This window comes from Perca flavescens, chromosome 2 (assembly GCF_004354835.1).
Source record: "Perca flavescens isolate YP-PL-M2 chromosome 2, PFLA_1.0, whole genome shotgun sequence".
NCBI lineage: Eukaryota > Metazoa > Chordata > Actinopteri > Perciformes > Percidae > Perca > Perca flavescens.
In genome coordinates this window covers 11,503,116-11,524,848 of record NC_041332.1, presented here as the reverse complement: position 1 = coordinate 11,524,848, position 21,733 = coordinate 11,503,116, and the positions used below count along the sequence as shown (strand labels likewise).

Below are 21,733 nucleotides of genomic sequence, written 5' to 3'. Positions count from 1 at the left end.
CAAATGTTCTCAGAAAGAATATAAAATGGCGTGACTTATTTATATTTCATGCAGTTAAACTATTGTATACTACTGGTCATGAATTCTTATTTCTATCTGATTAAGAAATGTTACCATTTAAAGCTTATTTAAAGCTAGTCTGCTCACTGTGATATTATTCAGAACGTGAAATCCTCTCTCGTTGACTCTGCATTTGCTGCAGCACACACGGAGCTAGACTGTCGATTACAGGTTTTACAAAACCCAAGCTGCTCCTGTAGGCAGCACTGATTGAGCGTAAGAGGTTGTTGCAGGTTCTTCAAACGGAAGTCCCCGAAATTACGAGGTGTATTGAACATGACATGAAGATAAACAGACGCACACTATGCAGCCATTTGAGGTTATCAACGCTACGGATTATTTAGCTAACGAAACATTGATTTAAAGGGAAAACTGCTCTGTGTGCTGCATTTTGTGTGTGTCTGTGAGACTCAAAGGGTATCTAGGTAAGTGATGCTTATGTTAACGTCCTTGTCAGCTCACGTTAGCTCACGTTAGCTAAAGTTACATTGCTGTTAAAGTTAGCTAACGCTAATACACGTTGCTACAATAACGTTCCACTAGGGCGACTGGTTAATGTTCTCTCCTAACTATAATATTTTGTCAGCCAAATCGGCAATCTATTTAGTGGCCATATGTCTCCCTGGTGAACTTTGACATTCACACGCATGGCTAGCTACGACCAGATGCTCTTTGGACAAAATGTGCAACACGTCATATTAGTGTGGGCCTTCGTAATACCTCACCATTACATAATATTATTCAGCTATGGCACATACGTTTAATATGTCCTTAACGTTAAATGTTTAGTGTTCTGTGTTAACTCTAATTATCCTAAATAAATGCTGTACTTGAATCCCTACCTTTTGTAAAAATGTCCATCATAGCAGTGGTGGATGAAGATATTTTACTGTGAAAGTAGTAATACAACAAGTAGTGATACAACCGTGTAGAAATACTCTTTTAAAGGCTAAAGTCCTGCATTCAAAACCTTACTTAAGTAAGAGTTCAAAAGTATTAGCATAGAAAGTAAAAGTACTCATTGTGCAGAATGGCCCATTTCAGAATAATATTGCATGATTGGATTATAATTATTTATGGACTAATACCACTTTAATTGCTTCTTTTTACTATATATATACACCTGAGTAACTTGTGAATTTAACTATTGTTATCCAAAATAGTACATCATAATGTATTTGTTCATGTAACTAAAGCTGTCAAATATATGTAGTGGAGAAGTATGAAGAACTCAAGTACTTCTACATTCCACCACTGCTTTATAGTCCAATCGTTTGTTTTATGCACCTCTTCTGCTTTCTCTTTCATCATTCCTTTTGTTATAGTGTTGAAATGAAACCATCAAAATCAATCGGTCATTTTTGCTTCACTCATACACACTTCTCCGACCAACTCCAAAACATCAGGAAATGAGATTTGCTATCTAACTGAACTTTGTTCTGCTGTCTCGGTGTCTCTCTAATGCTTTCAGTCACTCGCTTTGACAATCGCACACTATCAGGATGGTGTCCTACAAGCGGTTGAACCCTGAAGATGTTCAGTTTTCCAGTGCACTTTTGTCAGAAGAGCCTCGTCCTGTCCATGAAGAGGTTTCTGTGAGTTCATATTTGTATATATACTATGTATGCTGCTTCCTCTGCCTCAAACAATCTGCATTCAGTTTTAAAAGTATCTTTATTGTAAAATGCAGTCATTTTCTAGTTCCATCTTTTCAATTGTGAGGATTTGTTTCTTTTCTTTGACTGATGTGATAGGGAACTAAATCTGTACTGGTTTTAGACTTATGGTTGTACAAAGCAAGACATTTGAAAGACATCACTCTGAGTTTAAGGAAATTATGAATGTAATTTTTCCTTTGAAAAAAGTTTAGAGAAAATCCCGCACACTGACCATTGAGCAAGCAATAATTTATTAAGAAGAAAAATACAACGTTTCGGTCTCAGACCTTCATCAGGTAAATTTCTTATAAACAATGTCAAGACCAAACAATTAATTGATTAATAAAAAAAAAAATCAGCTCTTAGGTCGTTTTTAAGGTGCCACTTTAGATTGTTTTAGGATTATTTTTGTGTGTAACCTGTTTTCTATGTTTTTAGTCTATAACACACTGTTATTTCTGCCTTTCTAATCCCTTTATATTTTTACACTATAAAGGGACTAATATGATTCCTCCTGGTTGCTTTTCTGAGTGTGTTGTATATTTGATTTCCTCGTTTTGTTTTAAGGTTCGGGAGCCAGAGGAAGCCTCCTTGCTTCCACGGAGGCCGCCATGCTCCATCAACACAGGCCTTCTGTTGATTGGCTGCCTGCTGTTGCTCCTCTGTGGAGGCTGGCTACTGGGCACGGTTTTCTGGCTGCACCGACCGTCCAACCAACAGCCACACAAACCACCGTCACCGGCCGGTGCACAAACACCACACTCTCAAATAGACATAGGAGTAAACGATGCTGCAGCCACTTCCCGCCGCGAAGCTTGCAGTTTAATCCCTGAGGCGTGGAGGTTTGACTGCTACCCTGAAAGAGAGGTGGTTGTGACCCGAGAGTTGTGTGAGGCAAGGAACTGTTGCTTCATCCCTGCTTCCTCTGCCACCCGCCAATCAGGGAGAAATGGTATCCCGTGGTGTTTCTATCCACAGGATTTCCCTTCCTACTCGCTTGTGTCACTAAACGACACATCGCTGGGGCAGAAAGGTACACTCGTAAGGGAGGTGAAGACCTACTACCCAGCAGATATCCTCACTCTAGAGGTGGAGATACGTCATGAGACAGACACGCGGCTACGTGTCAGGGTGAGTGTATGAGGTTCATATTCAGTCATGTCAGTCGGTCACACGGTTTGAACAAGAACTTTACTGTGCGGAGGACTTGGCATTATAAATAATCTAGCTTGTATTTAAGGACGTACATGTAATCCTACCGATGGAATATAAAACAATTCTCATCAAAGGCATGTTAGGAGGAGTAGGAATATTTAGTAATGTAGCTAAAAAGCTTTGACATCATTGCCATACTAGTCTGGATCAACCGATGTACACTGCTGGGATAAAGCCTGACATGTTTTGCAAGGGCACCATTGCTGCATCCAGGGCTTAGCATCGCCCAGGACGGTTGTGATTGGTTTAAAAAAAATACATTTATCCCGTATCCCAGAATAGACAAGCTAGACTCAACTCTTGCTCTGGACATAGGTCTAGCAATGCAAGGCTATTTTATTTTTTTTTTATTATTGGCATTTATGAAAAAAAGGTTAAGAGAAATCTCATCAACTTAACAGTCATGTAAGCAAACAACTAATTTATTGGCCAATAAGATCCGTGCCAATCCTCAATGATTAAACCTAGGAGGGTGTAAATCTGTCATGAACTGTTATAGGTCAGTTGATCTAGTTTGTATTACATACCACTGTAAATTCTCTGGTCTGTAATTTAATTGTATTCTCATGTTTCTCAATCTAGATTACTGACCCCTCCAATTCACGGTTCGAGGTTCCGATCTCTGTTCCCGCTGCCCCCAAGAAGGCAGAAAGTCCAGTCTACACCGTAGAGTTTTCAAAGCAGCCATTTGGTCTCATTGTGAAGAGGAGCTCTACAGGAGCAGTGCTGTAAGTCTCACTTGAATAGGCTACATTTGGTCAGGTGAAGAAAGGGTTATAGTCATAACTGAACATACATTCTATATTACAAATTCTTAAAGCACATTCAGTTGTGAAAATAACTTGAAACCGTAAATAATAATTAACAATATAAAACTGTCTCCTTTCAATGGTTTCCTGCTAGTCTGAACACCACAGTGGCTCCTCTCTTCTATGCGGATCAGTTTCTCCAGCTCTCCACCTCCCTGCAGAGTCAGTTCATTTACGGCCTGGGTGAGCACCGCTCCACCTTTCTGCATGATGTGCACTGGAACACACTCACCATGTGGGCCAGAGATGTGCCTCCTATGGTATGGAAATTCCTGCATTTGTCATTGTTCTGTTTATAGTTACATTTTAGACACAGACACAGATATTCACATTCAACTGATAGACCTTTTTCACAGTAGACATTTTGACATTGCCATGGCATGAAAAGCATGCATGTATTTAATAACATAGATGATGGCTGCCACCATAAATGACATTCCGGACTTAGCATTGTGACTTGATTGAATGTACAGTTAACCTTTTGTACAAATAAGATTGTAGGATTCATTTACTGTGAATATATAAATATATATATATATATATATATATATATATATATATATATATATATATATATATATATATATATATATATATATATATATATATATATATATATATATATAGACCAAATCTTTGTTCTATTAGTATGAGATGGCCTACCTACATTATGAGTGGTATCATTTATTTACATACATATTTAGGTTGTTTATCCCCTGATAATTTTTGTTGACACCCCCTAGTTTCTTGTTTGCTATACTATACTGGTAGCTATACCAGTTCAACCACAGACACACGTACACAGTTTTTGCGTCGCTGTACCTGAAATGGGAATAAATAGACTTAAAATGGATTTTCGTTTCGGACTTAATCCGATGCCAAAGCACAAAAGATCCTTCCCTTGGAAGGATTTTAAGTCAGTATAAAGATCAAATTAATTGCGTCTCTCTTTACAATGTAGGAACAGACAAACCTATATGGAGCTCATCCATTTTACCTGGCAATGGAGGATGGAGGGAAGGCGCACGGCTTCTTCCTGCTGAACAGCAACGCAATGGGTCAGTCTGCTAGTCACTCTAATACTTCCTCTGCTTCAGGTTTCACTATGTGCAATAATACACATTGACAACTGATTCTTACAGTGTCCCAACAGTTCATATGATGACACATTAGGAAACTATAAAAACAGAAGTCCTTATATAGCAATTTGTGCAATATTGTCATCAACGTGTGACTGTAGTGTCCGTAAATATCATCTTTCCAGTGTCTTGCGAAGAGGTAATTTTGAGGTCATGTTGTGTTTCCTAACAAAGATGAGCGTTGCTAACTGAAATGAATTGGTTTACAGACTTAGTCAAAGTTTGACGTAATTGGTTTCTCTTTGCCTTCATCTTAGGAATGTTGAGGACGAGCTTTTAATGTTCTAATGCAGATGGATGTTTTGTTCTTGTATTTCCATCTGTTGCTCCACAAACCATACATGTTGTTCATGAGCTGGGGTATTTAGCTTCTTTTAAAATATGTATATAACTGTACATTTTTATTCGTAGTTACTCAATATATCCCATGCACTTTCTTTATTAAATTCTCTCTAGCTTCATAGACATGCATTTCTCAGGGGTTCCTTATTGTAGCTATTTCAGAAGGATTTTCTTACAAATAAATGGTTCATCAGCAGTTTTTCTGTTTCTTCAGATGTGAAGCTCCAGCCCGCCCCAGCCCTCACCTGGCGCACTATTGGTGGAATCCTTGACTTTTACGTTTTCCTTGGTCCTGATCCTGCTTCGGTGATCGAACAGTATGTGGAAGTCATAGGTCAGTAGGAGTCTGCTGGGTGTGGGACTGTTGTAGCTGCATGACTGCAGCATATTCATATCTTGCAGACTATACAAAGATTGTAGACTTGCATTTTGCAACGTTTACTCCGTTAATAGTCTCGCACTGCCAGAAACTTGCTCTGGTTTATTGGCATTTCTTTAAACCAATCACAATTGTCTTGGGCAGCGCTAAGCGCCAGACAGAGCAACGGCGCCTCTGCAAAATAGCCTCAGGAAGGAACTTGTTTTTGGTGGAACAGGTGTACGATTAAGTTGTTTTAGTCGTGCAACAGAAAACTCAGATTGGACAGATAGTCTAGCTAGCTGTCTGGATTTACCCTGCAGAGATCTGAGGAGCATTTAACCATATTCCTCGACCGGAGTTTAAAATTCTAACTCAAAGAAAGAGGAAGGTAACGGACATCTGGCGAAATTTCTGGTGGCATCTGAACAAGCCCGGAAATGGAAGTCGTGGATATAGACTACTCTTAAAGGTGCTGTAGGTAGGATTGTAAAAAAAATCCAGGACTTAGCCAAAGAATTTGAACATCGACAACTTCTCAGTCCATCCCCCCCTTTCCGCTAAAGCCCAAAACGGTCTCCTAAGCCCCTCCCCCCATAAGTGAGAATTAATGTTTTTTTTTATTTTTTATTACTGCTTCATGTAGTTCTACTGGAACATTGGGTTAGTTTCAGCAAATATGACAGGAAGTTAGTTTTATAAGTCTTACCTACTGCACCTTTTTTTTAAGGTTAAAGGTTCTATATACGAAATTCAGAATTAGATGTCGCAATAGAGCACCAGCATCTCAGACCAAAACAAACGGCCAAACCTCCCCCTCTCCCTTGGCGAGAAGAAAAGCCAACTCCGGGTCGCCTTCAGCTGAACGCTTCAAACTGCACTCTGTCATCTCGCTTTTACAAGGCTGTGTGGGAGGTCACTTTCTTAGTCTCTTTATAAATGCGGGTGGTCCAACAAAGGGAGGGACTCTCATGCACTAACATGCACGCATGGCCGGACCGGCTGCCAAAACAAAGAACACACAAAAGAGAGAACGAACACACACAGAGAGGGTTTGACTTAATTCTCTGCTCAGGATGCCATCACTCCACTATATCTTTATGTAGCAAATAGTTGTTCGCTTAGGGGTTAGGGTTAGGCTTAATGTTGAGTCTCATATATGGAACCTTTTTAAAGAGATTGTTTGTTTGAGTCATTCTGAGGTACTAGTTTTGAATAGTAGCAAGAATCCATTGATTGACTTTCTATAATATCTGGATGAATACAATTACCATTAATTATCTCTCTTCAGCCTGCCTCTGGGTCAGTTTTGGCAGTTTAATTCCCAAAGAAAAGTAGTAAAACACTCAAAAGAACATTGCTGTGTAGGTTGGTCTTCCTAGTTTTTGCTTTATGGCTCTGTCCAATGTGTAAGTAATTGTTAACCCCAGAGCTTGTTTCGGTTTGCCTCAATTCCTGCATTTGTTACTGTTACTTATCCCTCCATGTTTTCTCAGGCTACCCAGCGATGCCCATCTACTGGGCTTTGGGCTACCATCTCTGTCGCTGGGGTTACCACACTAGCAATTCTACCTGGGAGGTTGTCAAGAGCTTGAGGAATTATGGGATACCCCAGGTAAAGTTGACCCAGCAGACTGTTTGTTTGTGTCTCACTATTTCTTTCCCCGTTCTTTTGTCAAATTGTGTGTGTGTGTGTGTGTGTGTGTGTGTGTGTGTGTGTGTGTGTGTGTGTGTGTGTGTGTGTGTGTGTGTGTGTGTGTGTGTGTGTGTGTGTGTGTGTGTGTGTGTGTGTGTGTGTGTGTGTGTGTGTGTGTGTGTGTGTGTGTTCACAGGACGTCCAGTGGAACGACATTGACTACATGGACCAATTTCTGGACTTCACTTTTGACCCAACAAAGTTCGGCACGCTGCCCGATCTGGTCAAGGACCTGCACGCTCACGACCAGCGCTACGTCATGATCCTGGTACACAGGAGTTTGTTTTTGCTGTCATATGTGCGTGTGTTGTCTGATCTGGCGTGTTTGTATGACAGTTGTCTTAACCTGCAGGACCCAGGGATCAGCAGCATACAGCCTGAGGGCTCCTACTGGCCGTACGATGAAGGGCTGAGGAGGGACGTTTTTATTAAAGACTCTGAAGGAAAAACACTCATTGGGAAGGTGAGACACTGTAATGATGTTTCACAGATGAGCTCATCCGAAGACACAATTACTACTCTCCCCTCTGTCCTGTCTTGTCAAAACAAAACAAAACATTAGGGGTGTATTAGAAATACGATTCTCCATCTCTTCCTCCAAGGTGTGGCCTGGTCTGACAGCATATCCCGATTTCTCTGATGACGTGACACATGAATGGTGGCACGACAACCTTCAGAGGTTCTATGAGAAGGTGCCATTTGATGGACTATGGATTGTAAGCATGGAAATGGGAGATGCAATTAAAGCACCAACTCTCTGCATTTCCTGATATCTTCTTCTGACATTTGTCTCATCTGTTTTTTAGGACATGAACGAGCCATCAAATTTCCTGGATGGGTCTACCAATGGCTGTCCATCAAGCAGTCTTGAAAATCCTCCTTACACGCCCGGTAGGAGATCTCAAGCTAAAAGCACAAAAACCACAACAAATATACACCGTTACAGAGTGCTTATGATTGTCAAAATGTTTAAATTGTGGGGGGTTTTAAAAATATTTTTAGGAATACTGGGAGGTTTGCTGAGAGCCAAAACTGTGTGTGCCACTGCACAGCAAAAGCAGTCCATACACTACAATATGCACAGCCTCTATGGACTTATGGAAGCTAAGGCGTCTGCAAGGTCAACACCTCACACACACACACACACACACACACACACACACACACACACACACACACACACACACACACACACACACACACACACACACACACACACACACACACAGTGTCTCACTATCTTTGTGGGGACCCGTCATTGACATAATGCATTCACTAGCACCCCTTACCCTAACCTTAACCATCACAACTAAATGTCTAACCCTAACCATATCCATATCCTAATTCTAACCCTAATCCTAAAACCAAGTCTTAACCCTCAAACTGCCCTTTAATGTTGTGGGGTCCAGGATTTTGGCTCCACAAAGCTGTCTGGACCCCACAAGTATACTGTATTCTTGGTTTTTGGACCCCACAAATGTAGTTAAACGAGAACGAACACACACACCATGCTGAACACTTTTTTTTTTTTTTTACATGATCCTTTCCTTAAATCTACTTTTATGCTTTTGTGTCCTCTTGTCCAGCGCCCTGAAGAGGATCGTGGCAAAGAGACCTTTTGTGATCTCTCGCTCCACCTTCCCCAGTCAGGGGATGTACTCTGGTCACTGGCTGGGAGACAACCGGAGCCAGTGGAAAGACATGTACACTTCTATAGCAGGTTTGACACATGTATTACACAAGAACGTATCTAACATTCTATTGCCTCTGTCGATTGGCAGGGAAGAGGTGATGATCAAAGTTCTCACAAAAATATAACCTTTTCTATTGTAGATTCTGCTTTATTAATTAATAATCTTAATCATCTCCAGCACCACACCTCAAAGTTTATTTTCCCTGAAGCTCCATTTTATATTTTTTGTACAATGAAATCCCTATTTGTAATTTGAAGTAGTTTGGGAATTTTTTGTTTATATTTCAGCCTTATTGACTTTGTTTTATTATTCATGGTTTAGTCTCAACTATTTCAGTAAAAATACTCTGATAAACCTACTTTATACCAACTGACCGACCAAGTTAGCAACTAGCTGGTGAGAAAAGCTTAATCTAGCTAAGGAGCTACAGCTAAAGCCCCAGATATGTTTCTGAGAAGTTGAGGTAGAAGTTGAAACGTAGAGCTGTCAAGTGAACAAAAACGTGTCTCCAAATGAACGCCAATGTTGCTCCTCGTCTTTGTGGCTGTGTGGACCACATTAAATGAAAGCAGCTTAAAGTTATAGCAGTATCATTGCCATGTTGTTAAACAAATGCAATTTAAAAAATATATATATATATATATATATTTATAGAATTTTATGACACATTTATGTTGTTGCATAACTGCTAATTTGAAGGTTGCGCGTTTCTAAAGATCTGCATTGTGGTTTCACATGTTTTATTGCACACACTACTCTGTACTTATTCTGTCAACTACAGTACAATGAGGAGGAAGAGTAACACACACGTATTTTAAGATTTCTTAGAATTGTGGATGAAATTGTCCATTTACTATTTTTGAAACTGGTTCTCCATTATTTTAGTGTCTAATGTTGATCCTTCTCAAGTTTATCCTCTCCATGTCCTCCTGATGTTGCCCACCTCTCTTTTGTCTCCTTCAGGTATCTTGACCTTTAACCTTCTGGGCATCCCGTTGGTGGGAGCAGATATCTGTGGCTTCAGCGAGGAGCCGCAGGAGGAACTCTGTGTCCGCTGGACACAGCTGGGAGCTTTCTATCCCTTCACACGCAACCACAACGCCATCGACATGAAGGTAAGATCTTAACACAGAGTGCAATGGGTAAAAAAATGCTTGTGGCTTTTTACCGTAGGGAACTCTGCATAAAAAAAGGGCTACAATTCCAAACTCTTCATCAAATGTGGTTGCAGACACTGTCAGATTAAAGCCGAGACTCACCACTTTAACCTCATAGTCATGGATTTAGTTCATATCTAATGTGCTGAAGTGCAAAGAAAAAAAAAACAAGCTGTCGGAACAGAAACAGGGTCTCTGGAATGAGTGAGGTCAAGTCTGTGTTAATCATATTGATAGTGTGAAAAAAAAAAAAGATAAAAAATTGACAAAAACCCATGAAGGCTCATGAAACAACAACACACAGCCTCTGACCTTCAGTAGTCTGGACACTGCTTTAAATATGCGTGTGGAAAATCAAATTTAATGGTAGATAACTTAATGCTGATTTTAAACAAAAAGCATGCCTTGCTACCTTTTTTTTTTTTTTTTTTTTTTTTTTTTTTTTTTTTTTCACCATTTCAGTTCATAGATCAAGAGTTTTTTTTTTTTATTCCGTAAGCAGAAAGTGTGCAATAAGTGAAAGGGAGGATGGTCTACCTTTCTGAATATAGCCTAGTTCATGATTTAATAGGTTTGTGCTTAACAGCACTGCTCCAACATCAACACAGAGCGCAGTGGGTAAAAAATGCTCAAGAGCTAGTCTGTCCTTTACTCCTTTTTGGAAATGTTACTTTTTTTTTTTCTTTAACTGTATTATTTTTTTTTGGTTGTTGTTGTTAAATTTGCAGCCTCAAGACCCGACAGCGTTCAGCCCTCTGGCTCGTACAGCCATGAAGCAAGCTCTGCTGCTACGCTATTCACTTTACCCCGTCCTCTACACTCTCTTCCATCACGCACATGTACACGGACACACTGTCGCACGGCCAATAATGTTTGAGTAAGTATTTGATTTGTTGTTTTATCTGGACTAGGAGGTATCTTTGTCTTACTGTATGTATCTTGTATGATTTTTTTTTTTTTTTTTTTTTTAAAGGTTCCCAAAAGATGTGAAAACCTATGGGATTGACAAACAATTCCTGTGGGGGAAGAGTTTATTGGTGACGCCAGTATTGGATCCTGGAGTTGACTATGTGGATGGTTACTTCCCAGAGGGTCTGTGGTATGACTACTACACGGTGAGACACACACCAACAATCAGTGCACAGTTTTGTATGAGTCAGGAACAACGTGGAGTAAACAGTATGCTTATGGTCTTCCCAGGGCGACTCTCTGCACAGTAAGGGTGAAGACCTTCGACTCCATGCACCTCTAGATAAGATCAACCTGCATTTGCGTGAGGGTTCTATTACACCAACTCAGGTAAATATTATAATAGGGCTGCACCATATGCTGTGATTATTATGACTGATCTTGTGATACAATTCACAATATTGGAGGGAATGATCGTTTTTGTATCATTATTCTCTTTTTTTATATATATATATATATATATATATATATATATATATATATATATATATATATATATATATATATATATATATATATATATATATATTTTTTTTTTTTTTTTTTTCCTTCTTCTTCTTCAAGGATCAGTTTTTTTCTTTAGTCCGTAGGAGAGGATTTGTAGACTGGGACATGTCTGCAATTTGGATATTGCACTAGTCCTTATTGCGATTCATTGTGCAGCCCTACATTATAAGTAATTCAAGTGTTTGTTTTTTTCTGAATTATTACCCAAAGGCTCCTTTTTAGACTTTACAGTGTATTTCAGACAAAAGTCTCAGTGTCCAAAATCTCCTCCTCCTCTTTGGAGGTTTTCGATGCATAGAGCTGCCAGCGCAACGGCTAAAGCTTGTTTATTGTTCTTGCAACATTTTCAAAACATGAGAGGGGATGATGCGAGTTGATTTAATGCATCTGTTTTTCTTATATTGACATGTTGGCTCCGATTCACCGGGCATTCGTCACACCATCTGACGTGTGAAAATTAGCAGTCTGACACAGATTGTGACCAAAAGTTGTAAGTTGCATAGTCCTATAGTTGCCCTAACTTGACAAGAGAGAAGAGTCCCTGCACCAGCAAATAACACAGAGGATGTATGTAATAAGGTATTCAGTTAAAGGGTCAGTTTCCCTAAATTGTACACAAACATTTACTCACTTCCCCCTGAAGTTTTAAGATCTAGGGGCACCTGGATAGCACACCTGGTAGAGTGTGCGCCCCATGTACAAAGGCTCAGTCCTTGTCGCAGCAGCTGCAGGATCGGTTCCTTTGCTGCATGTCAAAACACACCTATGAATTAATGAAGACACTAAGTACAACCCTTTTGAACCATGCGCCCGGACCCTTTTTTCCGCGGTCAAACTAGCAAAAGTGGATTTGGACAAGCCCTATACGCACCTGCGCCATGCACTTCACGCTGTGCGCTTAGATCGTTGAAATAGGGCCCATTGACATTTTTTTTTTTTTTTTTTTTTTTTTGATTGTTTTTTGCCTTATTTGACAGTATAGAAATGGGGTAGCTAGAGAGAGTAATAGGACATGCAACAAAGGTCCCAAGGCTGGAATTCTATGACATGCGCTGTAACCACTCAGCTACCAAACCTGTCTTGATTATACATTATATACTTGTTACTCCTGACATTTGTCTGCATCTGACAAATGCATAGCTTACAATCGGGAGTTTCTAATGCCACAGTTGTTTCTTTTCATGTTTTTGGGTGCACAGGCGCCCAACCTGACGCTGTGGGTGAGCAGCGGTCAGCCTCTCCATCTGGTCTCCGCTCTCTCCGACGATGGCTCAGCCAGCGGCGATCTCTTCTGGGACGACGGAGAGAGCCTCGACACCTACGAGAACAACCTATACTCCTACATCGTCTTCAATGTCACGCAGGTGCTCACAATCAACTAGTTTTGACTTAAAAGAAGAAAAAAGAATCCACTCTCAATATTACTACCAATGGCTCATTCCAGCCTGCATTGTCTGACATTTCTCTGCCTGTTAAAAAAAACAACTGATCTTGAGTGCTTCAGCTCAAGGTATTGTGCATAGATGAAGAGAAACTTACCTAACCAAATGTAGGAGGAGCAATGCCTTCTGGTCTACTGAGGTCGAGGTCTCATCCTTCTCTTCAGCAAAGTCCATTAACGCCCTTTATTTTATTTTTAGAATATGGCATGTTTACCGAGAAGCTTTTAGCTATTTGCTGTCAATGTTAAAATAATTGAAAATGGCATTTTTGCCACACTGCACATCATTTCACGTCAAGCACATTGTGTATATTTGGCCAACAGAATTTACTGTAGAGCACTTTTCATTTACTGTATTTTTTTTTTTTTTTTTTTTTTTGGCCACTTAGGGGGCAGCAGAAAAAGCTGTTAACAAAACTGACATCCTCTTCTAAATTAGTTGCAGCAAATATGTTACCAAACAGTTGCCTGTTTACCTGTGTGCACACACACACACACACACACACACACACACACACACACACACACACACACACACACACACACACACACACACACACACACACACACACACACACACACACACACACACACACACAGCATTAGCATTTATTTTGAGTGGTTTCTCTGTACACCGGATCCAATGTTCACACTGCTTTTAGCTCTGTTCTGGTCTCTACCTACTCCTGAAGGAAATGGAGCAGCTAATTGATCCACAGTGTTTCCTAGCTTGTTGCTAACCGTTTGGTGCTGGGCAGGTAGTGTACGGTGGGTTTATCTGGGCTTTATTTGATTTAAAAAAACAAACAAAAAAAACAAACAGCTGTGGCTTAAAAATGTGGTTGATGAGAGCAGTGAGAGTGAACCAAAACAGAAAAGTTGTTGGATATAAAACCATGAGCTGAGATACACTAAAACACTATAGAGCTGAGGGGAATAATTGTCTGTGGCTTGATTACTTTGAGCCAAAATTTAAAAAAAAAAAAAAAAAGATATTGAATAGGGCAGCTTTAATATCTAGTTTTGAAAACAGTGTTGCGATGTAACTTACACCATACCATCCATATGCTTATTTTGTAGAACGTGATGACATCACAGGTGCTCCACAGCAACGTGGAGGCCACATACATCACCGTGGAGACGGCCGCCTTTTACGGTGTGAAGCAGAAACCAAGCAGAGTGCTGGTGAACTCCCAAGATGCAGCGTTCACCTACAGAGCCAACCAGGTGAGGTCAGGGGTCAACGACAGACTCACAGAATAGAAAACTATCGTTGTGCTTAATGTTAATGACGAGTCACTTCAGCACAATGTATTTTAGCTTACAGAAGGTGAATTAAGCCTCTTAAATAAAGGGGTCTTCCATATAATTAAACATAAATACAGCCATTGTTAGTTTTACTTCCTGTAGGGAATCTTTTTTTGTCCTCAGCTGTCATTGTTTATTTTACATTCATGCATCAACAGCAGTGGTTAATATCATTTCCAGACTGTTAATACTCCATTACATGTTAAAAGTCCAGCATTCAAAATAAAAGCAAGGGCTGGGTATCGCCAAGAATTTCAAAATCGATTTGATTCCAATTTGCATGGTATTCGATAACATTATACCAATTTTGCTTGGGCAAAAAAGAGATTCTCAGGAAACTTATGCTGTAAATTGTACAAGCAAGAAAGCAACCCTCAAATAGTTTTGATAATGCACCAGTTTAATGTTTAAATTAAGAATTTACACCCAAAAAGGAGTGGCGAATACACTACCGGTCACTTAGAAAATTTCCACTCCATTATAGACAGAATACCATCTGATCTGAGTTGGTGGCTGATCTTTAATGCAATATCTACATTGCCCATTATCAGCAACCATTCATCCAATGTTCCAAAGGCCCATTCCGTTTACTAATCTGATATCATTTTAAAAGGCAACCTGAGAAAACATTGAAGAACCCTTTTGCAATTATGTAAGCACATAATGTAATCTGAAAACTGCTGCCCTGGTTAAAAAAAAACAATGCAACTGATCTCCAATGATATTCTGTCTATAATTGAGTGGAATGGAAATTTCTAAGTGACTCCAAACTTTTGACCGGTAGTGTACATCAAACAGACTTTACCGGTATTTATACAGCACTTTTCATTCATGTAAATGTAGCACAAAGTGCATACAACATATTGTATAAACTGTTATTTTTTTTAATGTAAAATCGTTAACTGAAAAGTAACGAGCTGTAAAATAAACGCAGGGGAGTAAAAAGTAGAATATTCCTGAAATATAGTGAAGTAGAACTACTGTATAAAGAGGCATAAAATGGAAATACGAAAAAATATAGGGAAGTACAAGTACCTCGAAATTGTACTTTAGGTGCAGTACTTGGGCAAATGTACTAAGTTATTTAATCAGAATGAAGAAACTCTTTGTGCTGAAATGATGTGTTTTCTCTCTGCAGGTGTTAACAGTTGCAGATCTCGGTCTCAACCTCAGTCAGAACTTCACCATCAGCTGGATGTTCTGAATCGGATGTTGTTGGTTTCTTTTTTTAATATTTGGTTTTCTTTGCTGTTGGCTATTAAAGTCCCAAGCTGGTACAAAGTGAAGTCTATACGTTTCAGGACAGTGATGTTTTGACTCTGTACTCCAGATCACATATGAGATTAAAAGGGTAAAGTGCTTATTTTCACATTTTGTTTTGAGTGAACAAAGTAGGACTCGTAGACCTTTTTACCATAGGGGACTACAAAAAAGGGCTACAATTCCAAACTCTTCATCCAATGTGGTTGCAAACACCGTCCAATTTAAAGCCGAGACTCACCACTTTAACCTCATAGTCATTGAGTACAGAGATAAAAACAAGCGGTCAGTCTGCCAGAAGAGATAAACAGGGTCTCTGGAGTGAGTGAGGTCAAGTCTGTTAATCATACGGATAGTGTGACGTTTAAAAAATTGACAAAAACCCATGAAGGCTCATGAAACAACAACACACAGCCTCTGACCTTCAGTAGTCTGGACACTGCTTTAAATGTGTGTGTGGAAAATCTAATTTAATGGTCGATAACTTAACACTGATTTAAACAAAAAGCATGCCTTGCTACCTTTTTCACATTTATTTCAGTTCATAGATCAAATCTGCGTTTTCTTTTTTTCTTTTCTTTTTTTATTCCCATAAGCAGAGTATGTGCAATAAGTGAAAGAGAGGATGGTCTACCTTTCTGAATAGTTCATGATTTAATTTGTTGTTTGTGCTTGAATACTGTTTACAGCTTATTTTTGCACTAATTGCTACTGCAGTGTTGTAAAGGTAGATACAGGTGCCTTATGATTCCTGTTGGTGTGTTTTTGAGCATCTCTGGGTTTGTTCCAGATGATCCTTTTTGTTCCGCTTTATATAGTGAGCCTTTTTTTCATTGCTGATATATGATGTACTGCTATGCATGAGGGGTACTTTCATGCATAACTACAGTATACTAGACCAGCCATGTGTTCTGCAATCATTTTACTGTGAATTTTCTGACCCCTCTGATGACAGAATGAAACTAAAACATAAAGATACTTTTATGAAGCTTGTTGAGTGAAGTTTTTCAAGATCAAAGTTCATTTTGCTTAAATCTGACCTTGATGCTGTGAAAATCTGCTTTGAATTTATTGTCTTTCTCACAGAGCTGCAGCTGTAAAAAGCTTGCACCTTTTTTTTTTTCTTCAAAGCAAATCATCAATGCACGTGTGCTGTAAAGCAAACCACGCAAAGTAGTAAAAAAAATTATTTGTAAAGACACCAATACTACAGAGTATATTTTACGGTCATTTACATTAAAGTAACTGAAATTGTGACTAAAAATTTGCTGTATTTTATTATGAGTCCTTGTGTTGGAATTTTGTGTAATTGCTTAAATTTAATTATATGAACAATATGAAAGCGACTGCAGTTATACTGGATCTTTTTTTTTTCTTCTATTTTATGACAGGCATTTTTTGGGGCAACAACAGGTAAAGAAAATATAAATTAAAATTGCCTTGACCTCAATGCTATTCAAGGGACAGTTTAAAGGGATATATTTAGAATATTTTCACCGCTTTAACCTGCTGTCAGACAGCCCTCTATGACGGGGAACTGAAGCCTTTATATCATTCTCTTCTGTTTGAGTTTTGTTGGGTCCTAACCTTTTTAAAACCCCAAAGTCACACAACAACACAAACTTAACGAACCGATCGAGGCAGCCTTAGAACAGCAACTCCCATGTTCTGCAAGGTAAAATGACCATTTTTGTCAAAGGAGTCTGGTGGCTTTGAAAACGGCTTCAGTTCCTTGTAATAAAGGGCTGTCTGCCGATAGGCACACAGCCCAGGCCAGTGTGCACTTAAACTTATTTTAAAGCTATAGCGCATAGTTTCTGTCACCCCCATGAAGAATTCTAAGCAATGCAACCAAACTGTTGGCGCGTCCACTTGGTAAAAGCCTTGTGATCATGCACCGCCCCCACACCCCCCAGGATGGACTCTTCAGAGGTCATTATCTTCACTCCAGTTTCGGCGCGGGAAAGTCGCCGGACGACACAATCTTCTGAACATAGCCGTACTGAGAAATACAGAGAGAGTTGTGTGGAGCTGATAGTCTTAATTAGCTTTGTAGCAACTCATTTGGCAACGGCTTGAATGTAACAGACGTTCATTAATATCAAAAATGTACGCACTAAAGCTTTAATTAGTTTTAGTCGGTACTCCTGTCTGCTTCTCCAAACTGGGGCCGTGCCGGCCGCCATCTACTGTAGCTAACGCACTGACTAGGGATTAGTACCTCATACAACCCCATTTCAAAAGATCCAAACTACCTCTTTAAAGTTTCATGGCAAAGAAAAATTTTTGTTTTCCATTTAAAATGTACAATTTTGAGCCCCGGTTGTGATCATCAGATTAAATTTGAATACATTTTATCTCGATCTTGTCTGCATTTGGATTTGAACCTTGAGATGCTGAAGCAGAGGTGCCACCAGAGGACGCACTTTCTCAATGCTGTGATGGTTGTTGGCATTCCTCACAACAAATACTGTTGTTTCCCCAAAGGCTACAAATTATGGGATGTCAGATTCAATTGCTTAAAAGCTGATTTTTTCTTTTTCAGGTTTGAACTCGAAAGTAGAAACTTTTGAACAAATTCTCTTCCCTGTCTCTACAACTCTGACCAAAGCATAAAAAGGTATTTAATCCACAACAGGTCTAAAGTACTTAGTAACTAAGAGTATGAGGTTAAACTACAGTTACTGTAATATGGCCCGCTTATCTTTTAATACCTGTTGTACTGTAGAGTGAATCACAACCTTCGTAGACTTAAAACGGCAAGATGTGTGGTTAATGTTTACCTTATCTATTTTACAACAGTTCCTAAGGTTAAGATTGTATATTTCACACATTTCTGTATCTCTATTAACCAGAGGTGTCAATTCCAGGTCCAGAAAGTAAAAGTCCTGCCATGTGTTTATTCCACCAATGAACTCAGCCAGCTGATTTTACTAATTAGCAGCTGATTTCACTAATTAGTAGTGAAATCAGCTGGCTGAGTTCATTGGTGGAATAAACACATGGCAGGACTTTTACTTTCTGGACCTGGAATTGACACCTCTGGTATTAACAGACACATTCAATATTAATATATGAAATCATATTTTTCTCCTGTTGTCTTTACTGCATAAGGGATATTTTGATCACATCTTCTTTCTCTACCTTCTTCTCTGTCAGTGTTTCCCTTTATTCAGTTCTCCATGCCTCTGCAGCCTCTCTGTGTTTTAAACCCAGCAGTTATGTAGTGTAGATAGAGGAGTATCAGGATGTCTCTCATTAAGACACGCGGGTCATCTGAGAACTGAGCTAAATTAGCTTGTCTCTTCAAAAAACTTACATAATGTCTGTGTGCTGCTTTCCATAGAAACTAACCCGAAAGCAAGCTGCAAACTGTGAAAGAAACACCAAGCCAAGACTTTGACTGGATCTCATGAGTCATGACACCAAACAAGTATTTGATTGTCCACACACACACACACACACACACACACAAGCCCACATAGCTCCAGAAAGTGAAAGCAACCAACTTGTCCTATATATCCCCTCTTACTGTATAGTGGGTTTGAAATATCCTCCACTACTGATAGACTCGCGATAGACATGTTTTTATTGGCCCTGTGCAAACGTTCACAGGCAAACTGTTTCCAGATGGAAGTTTGTGGAGGGCACATATATCATTCAGCAGAACGGGGAGGAGGGAGCAGAGAGAGAAAGAGAAAGAGCAGTGGGGGTCTGTCAAAAGCATTCTGCTCTACTGACGAGGGCATTTCCTGTCTGGATTTGGGAGGATTAAGTATGTGTGCGTAGGGGGTGTTTGTATGGTCGGCATGTGGAGAGAGAGACAAAGTACAGGACTTAAAGGGGATTCTGTACATGTTTGATTTGACTGACCATGCTCCTAATGTATACGTGGGAGGAATGGAAACGAAATTGAAATGTATGAAAGCAAAAAAGTGATTCAGGGTCAGGGGTTTACACGTTTTGAGGAAAATCCCATTGTTGCAAGATAATGTGGCTTTCTGAGGTCAGCCTGAATCACATTTGTGCAGCACATTTTATACAGAAAGCTTCACAATATGCTTTACAAAAAATGTGTTACATATTGTTGTAAAGTTTAAGTATGTTCAATCTGATTTTAATCATTTTTGACAGATTATTGTGTGAGTCTTGGTGGGTGGGTGGGGGGGGTCATAACAAGCTAAAAGCAGCGTCATTGTTCAATTGTTACTTTCCTTTTCTCTCTGGGTGTCTTTTTTTTAATGAGTTAAAAACAACACACAAATTACAGTTCTTTATAGTGTGTGTGCCCCCTTACATACACTTTATATTTATTCCATCAAGACCGCAGTTTTGTAAAGCCCAAGTCACAGTATATCCTGACGTTTGAGGATCATTTAGGGGTTAGGGTTGTGATTCGAGTTAGACTTCTGTCATGATTAAGTTGAAAAAAATGTCATACATGGTAACATTCAAGTCAAAATTGTGCATGTGGGTAGGTATTCTGTAGGTTGTTCAGTCAGTGTTACACTCACTAGTCTAGATTTGGCCTTTACACCTTCCTCACCTTCCTCAAAGGTGTGGTGAGACCTGTTGCTTCATGACATGACCAGCAAATATGTACCCTCTTATCAGATTTACGTTTCTTACTCTTACTTTCTATTTGCTCTTCTCTTCTTTTGTGTGTGTGTGTGTGCGTGCGTGCTAATGTGTGCGTGCGTTCGTGTGCAAACAATAACTCTTAATCACAGGAAAGTCCAGTCAATCCCTCAGCCATCAGATTCGCCTGCTGATCTCAAGCTTTAATTCATAATGTTTAAAGGAACACGCCGACTTATTGGGACTTTATCTTATTCACCGTAACCCCCAGAGTAAGACAAGTCGATACATACCCTTCTCATCTCCGTGCGTGCTGTAACGCTGTCTGACGGTTCCAGCATTAGCTTAGCCCAGCACAGATCCTGCAGGTAACTGGTTCCAACTAGCCTACTGCTCCAAATTATGACAAAAGTGACAAAATAACATGTTCCTATTTACATGTTGTGATTTGTATAGTCACAGGGTGTACAAGAAAGAACGTAACATGAGACACAGCTGTCTTCTAACAGTAAACAAACCGGGAACTATATTCTCAGACAGGCTTGCTGCGAGCATATCACTCCGCCCAAGTACTATATTCTTCCGCCTGAGAATATAGTTCCCGGTTCGTTTACAGTTAGAAGACGGCTGTGTCTCATGTTACGTTGTTTTTTGTACACGCTGTCACTCTATAAATCACAACAATGTAAATAGGAACGTGTTGGTGTTATTTTGTCACTTTTTGTCAGTAAATGCCCAAAAAATAATCTTTAATAAAAAAAATTGTAAAGATTAAATGTTGGAAAAACTGCAAAATGGGAATTGTTGATGATTATACGACAGGTAGCGCTATCAACACCAGTAACTATAACTCCCCCTGCCCCCCCCTCCCTCCCCCATGACCTAACTTTCCACCTAATTTATTTGAAATCTGCGGCTCATTCTGCGAACATACAGACAAATAAACAGGAGCAGAAAAGACTGGGAAGTAAGTGGAAAGTATCTGAAAAGTATGAACAAAACATGCTGCTCTGCTGTCGACCTGCTCCTTTATGAACAGAGCATGTGTGCAGGTGTCAGGTAACTTATTGAAAAGACACCACCCACCTCCTTCAACACACCCAGACAGGACAGGACAGGACAGGACACTTACACAAGCAACAACCACAACTGGTTTACAGTTTATCCTCCATTAACTAAAATAGCTCCATATTATAAGCCTTAAATAAATGTTGCTTTATATATATCATGTAAATATGTTATAGAGGACACACTCTGTTTTGTTTCTGAGTGGGTTTTGAGAGGTTTACATTACATAATTGCGCACAACTTACATGTGGTGTGTTTTTTGAAGGTAGCTGACTGGTATGTTTTTCTTAAATGTGCCAAAAGAAAAGAAAAAATTGTATTGAAAGAAAAACTATTTTAAACTATTCCTAGCAATCTGGAGAATTCTGTGGAGCAGCATTTAAACAATCATATAGGCAGATCAACTCAGCAGAACATATAATTTAGCAGCAACAATATATAACGTAAAAGCTTAAAATAATTAGAAAAACATTT

At 39.4% G+C, this 21,733-nt stretch overlaps 1 protein-coding gene across 1 annotated transcript; it reads left to right on the top strand.

Moving 5' to 3' along the window:
• Positions 1–208: 208 nt before the first annotated feature.
• On the top strand, positions 209–16,601 carry gaa2 (alpha glucosidase 2). Its single transcript, XM_028564797.1, has 21 exons — positions 209–485; positions 1,532–1,655; positions 2,286–2,849; positions 3,516–3,661; positions 3,837–4,002; positions 4,704–4,800; positions 5,438–5,557; positions 7,078–7,196; positions 7,414–7,545; positions 7,630–7,740; positions 7,880–7,993; positions 8,084–8,168; positions 8,280–8,397; positions 8,864–8,997; positions 9,935–10,086; positions 10,857–11,005; positions 11,102–11,243; positions 11,329–11,427; positions 12,804–12,968; positions 14,126–14,272; positions 15,492–16,601. The coding sequence occupies exons 2-21, from the start codon at positions 1,563–1,565 to the stop codon at positions 15,555–15,557; spliced, it is 2,919 nt and encodes a 972-aa protein (XP_028420598.1). The 5' UTR covers positions 209–485; positions 1,532–1,562; the 3' UTR covers positions 15,558–16,601.
• The last annotated feature ends 5,132 nt before the right edge of the window (positions 16,602–21,733 follow it).

What these genes read in the sequence shown, in the direction of transcription:
- gaa2 (XM_028564797.1), top strand. Translation starts at nt 1,563, where the DNA reads ATGGTGTCCTACAAGCGGTTGAACCCTGAAGATGTTCAGTTTTCCAGT. An exon ending in CTGTCCATGAAGAGGTTTCT is followed by an intron (nt 1,656 to 2,285) that starts GTGAGTTCATAT and finishes TTTTGTTTTAAG; the next exon opens with GTTCGGGAGCCAGAGGAAGC. An exon ending in TCGTCTTCAATGTCACGCAG is followed by an intron (nt 12,969 to 14,125) that starts GTGCTCACAATC and finishes CTTATTTTGTAG; the next exon opens with AACGTGATGACATCACAGGT.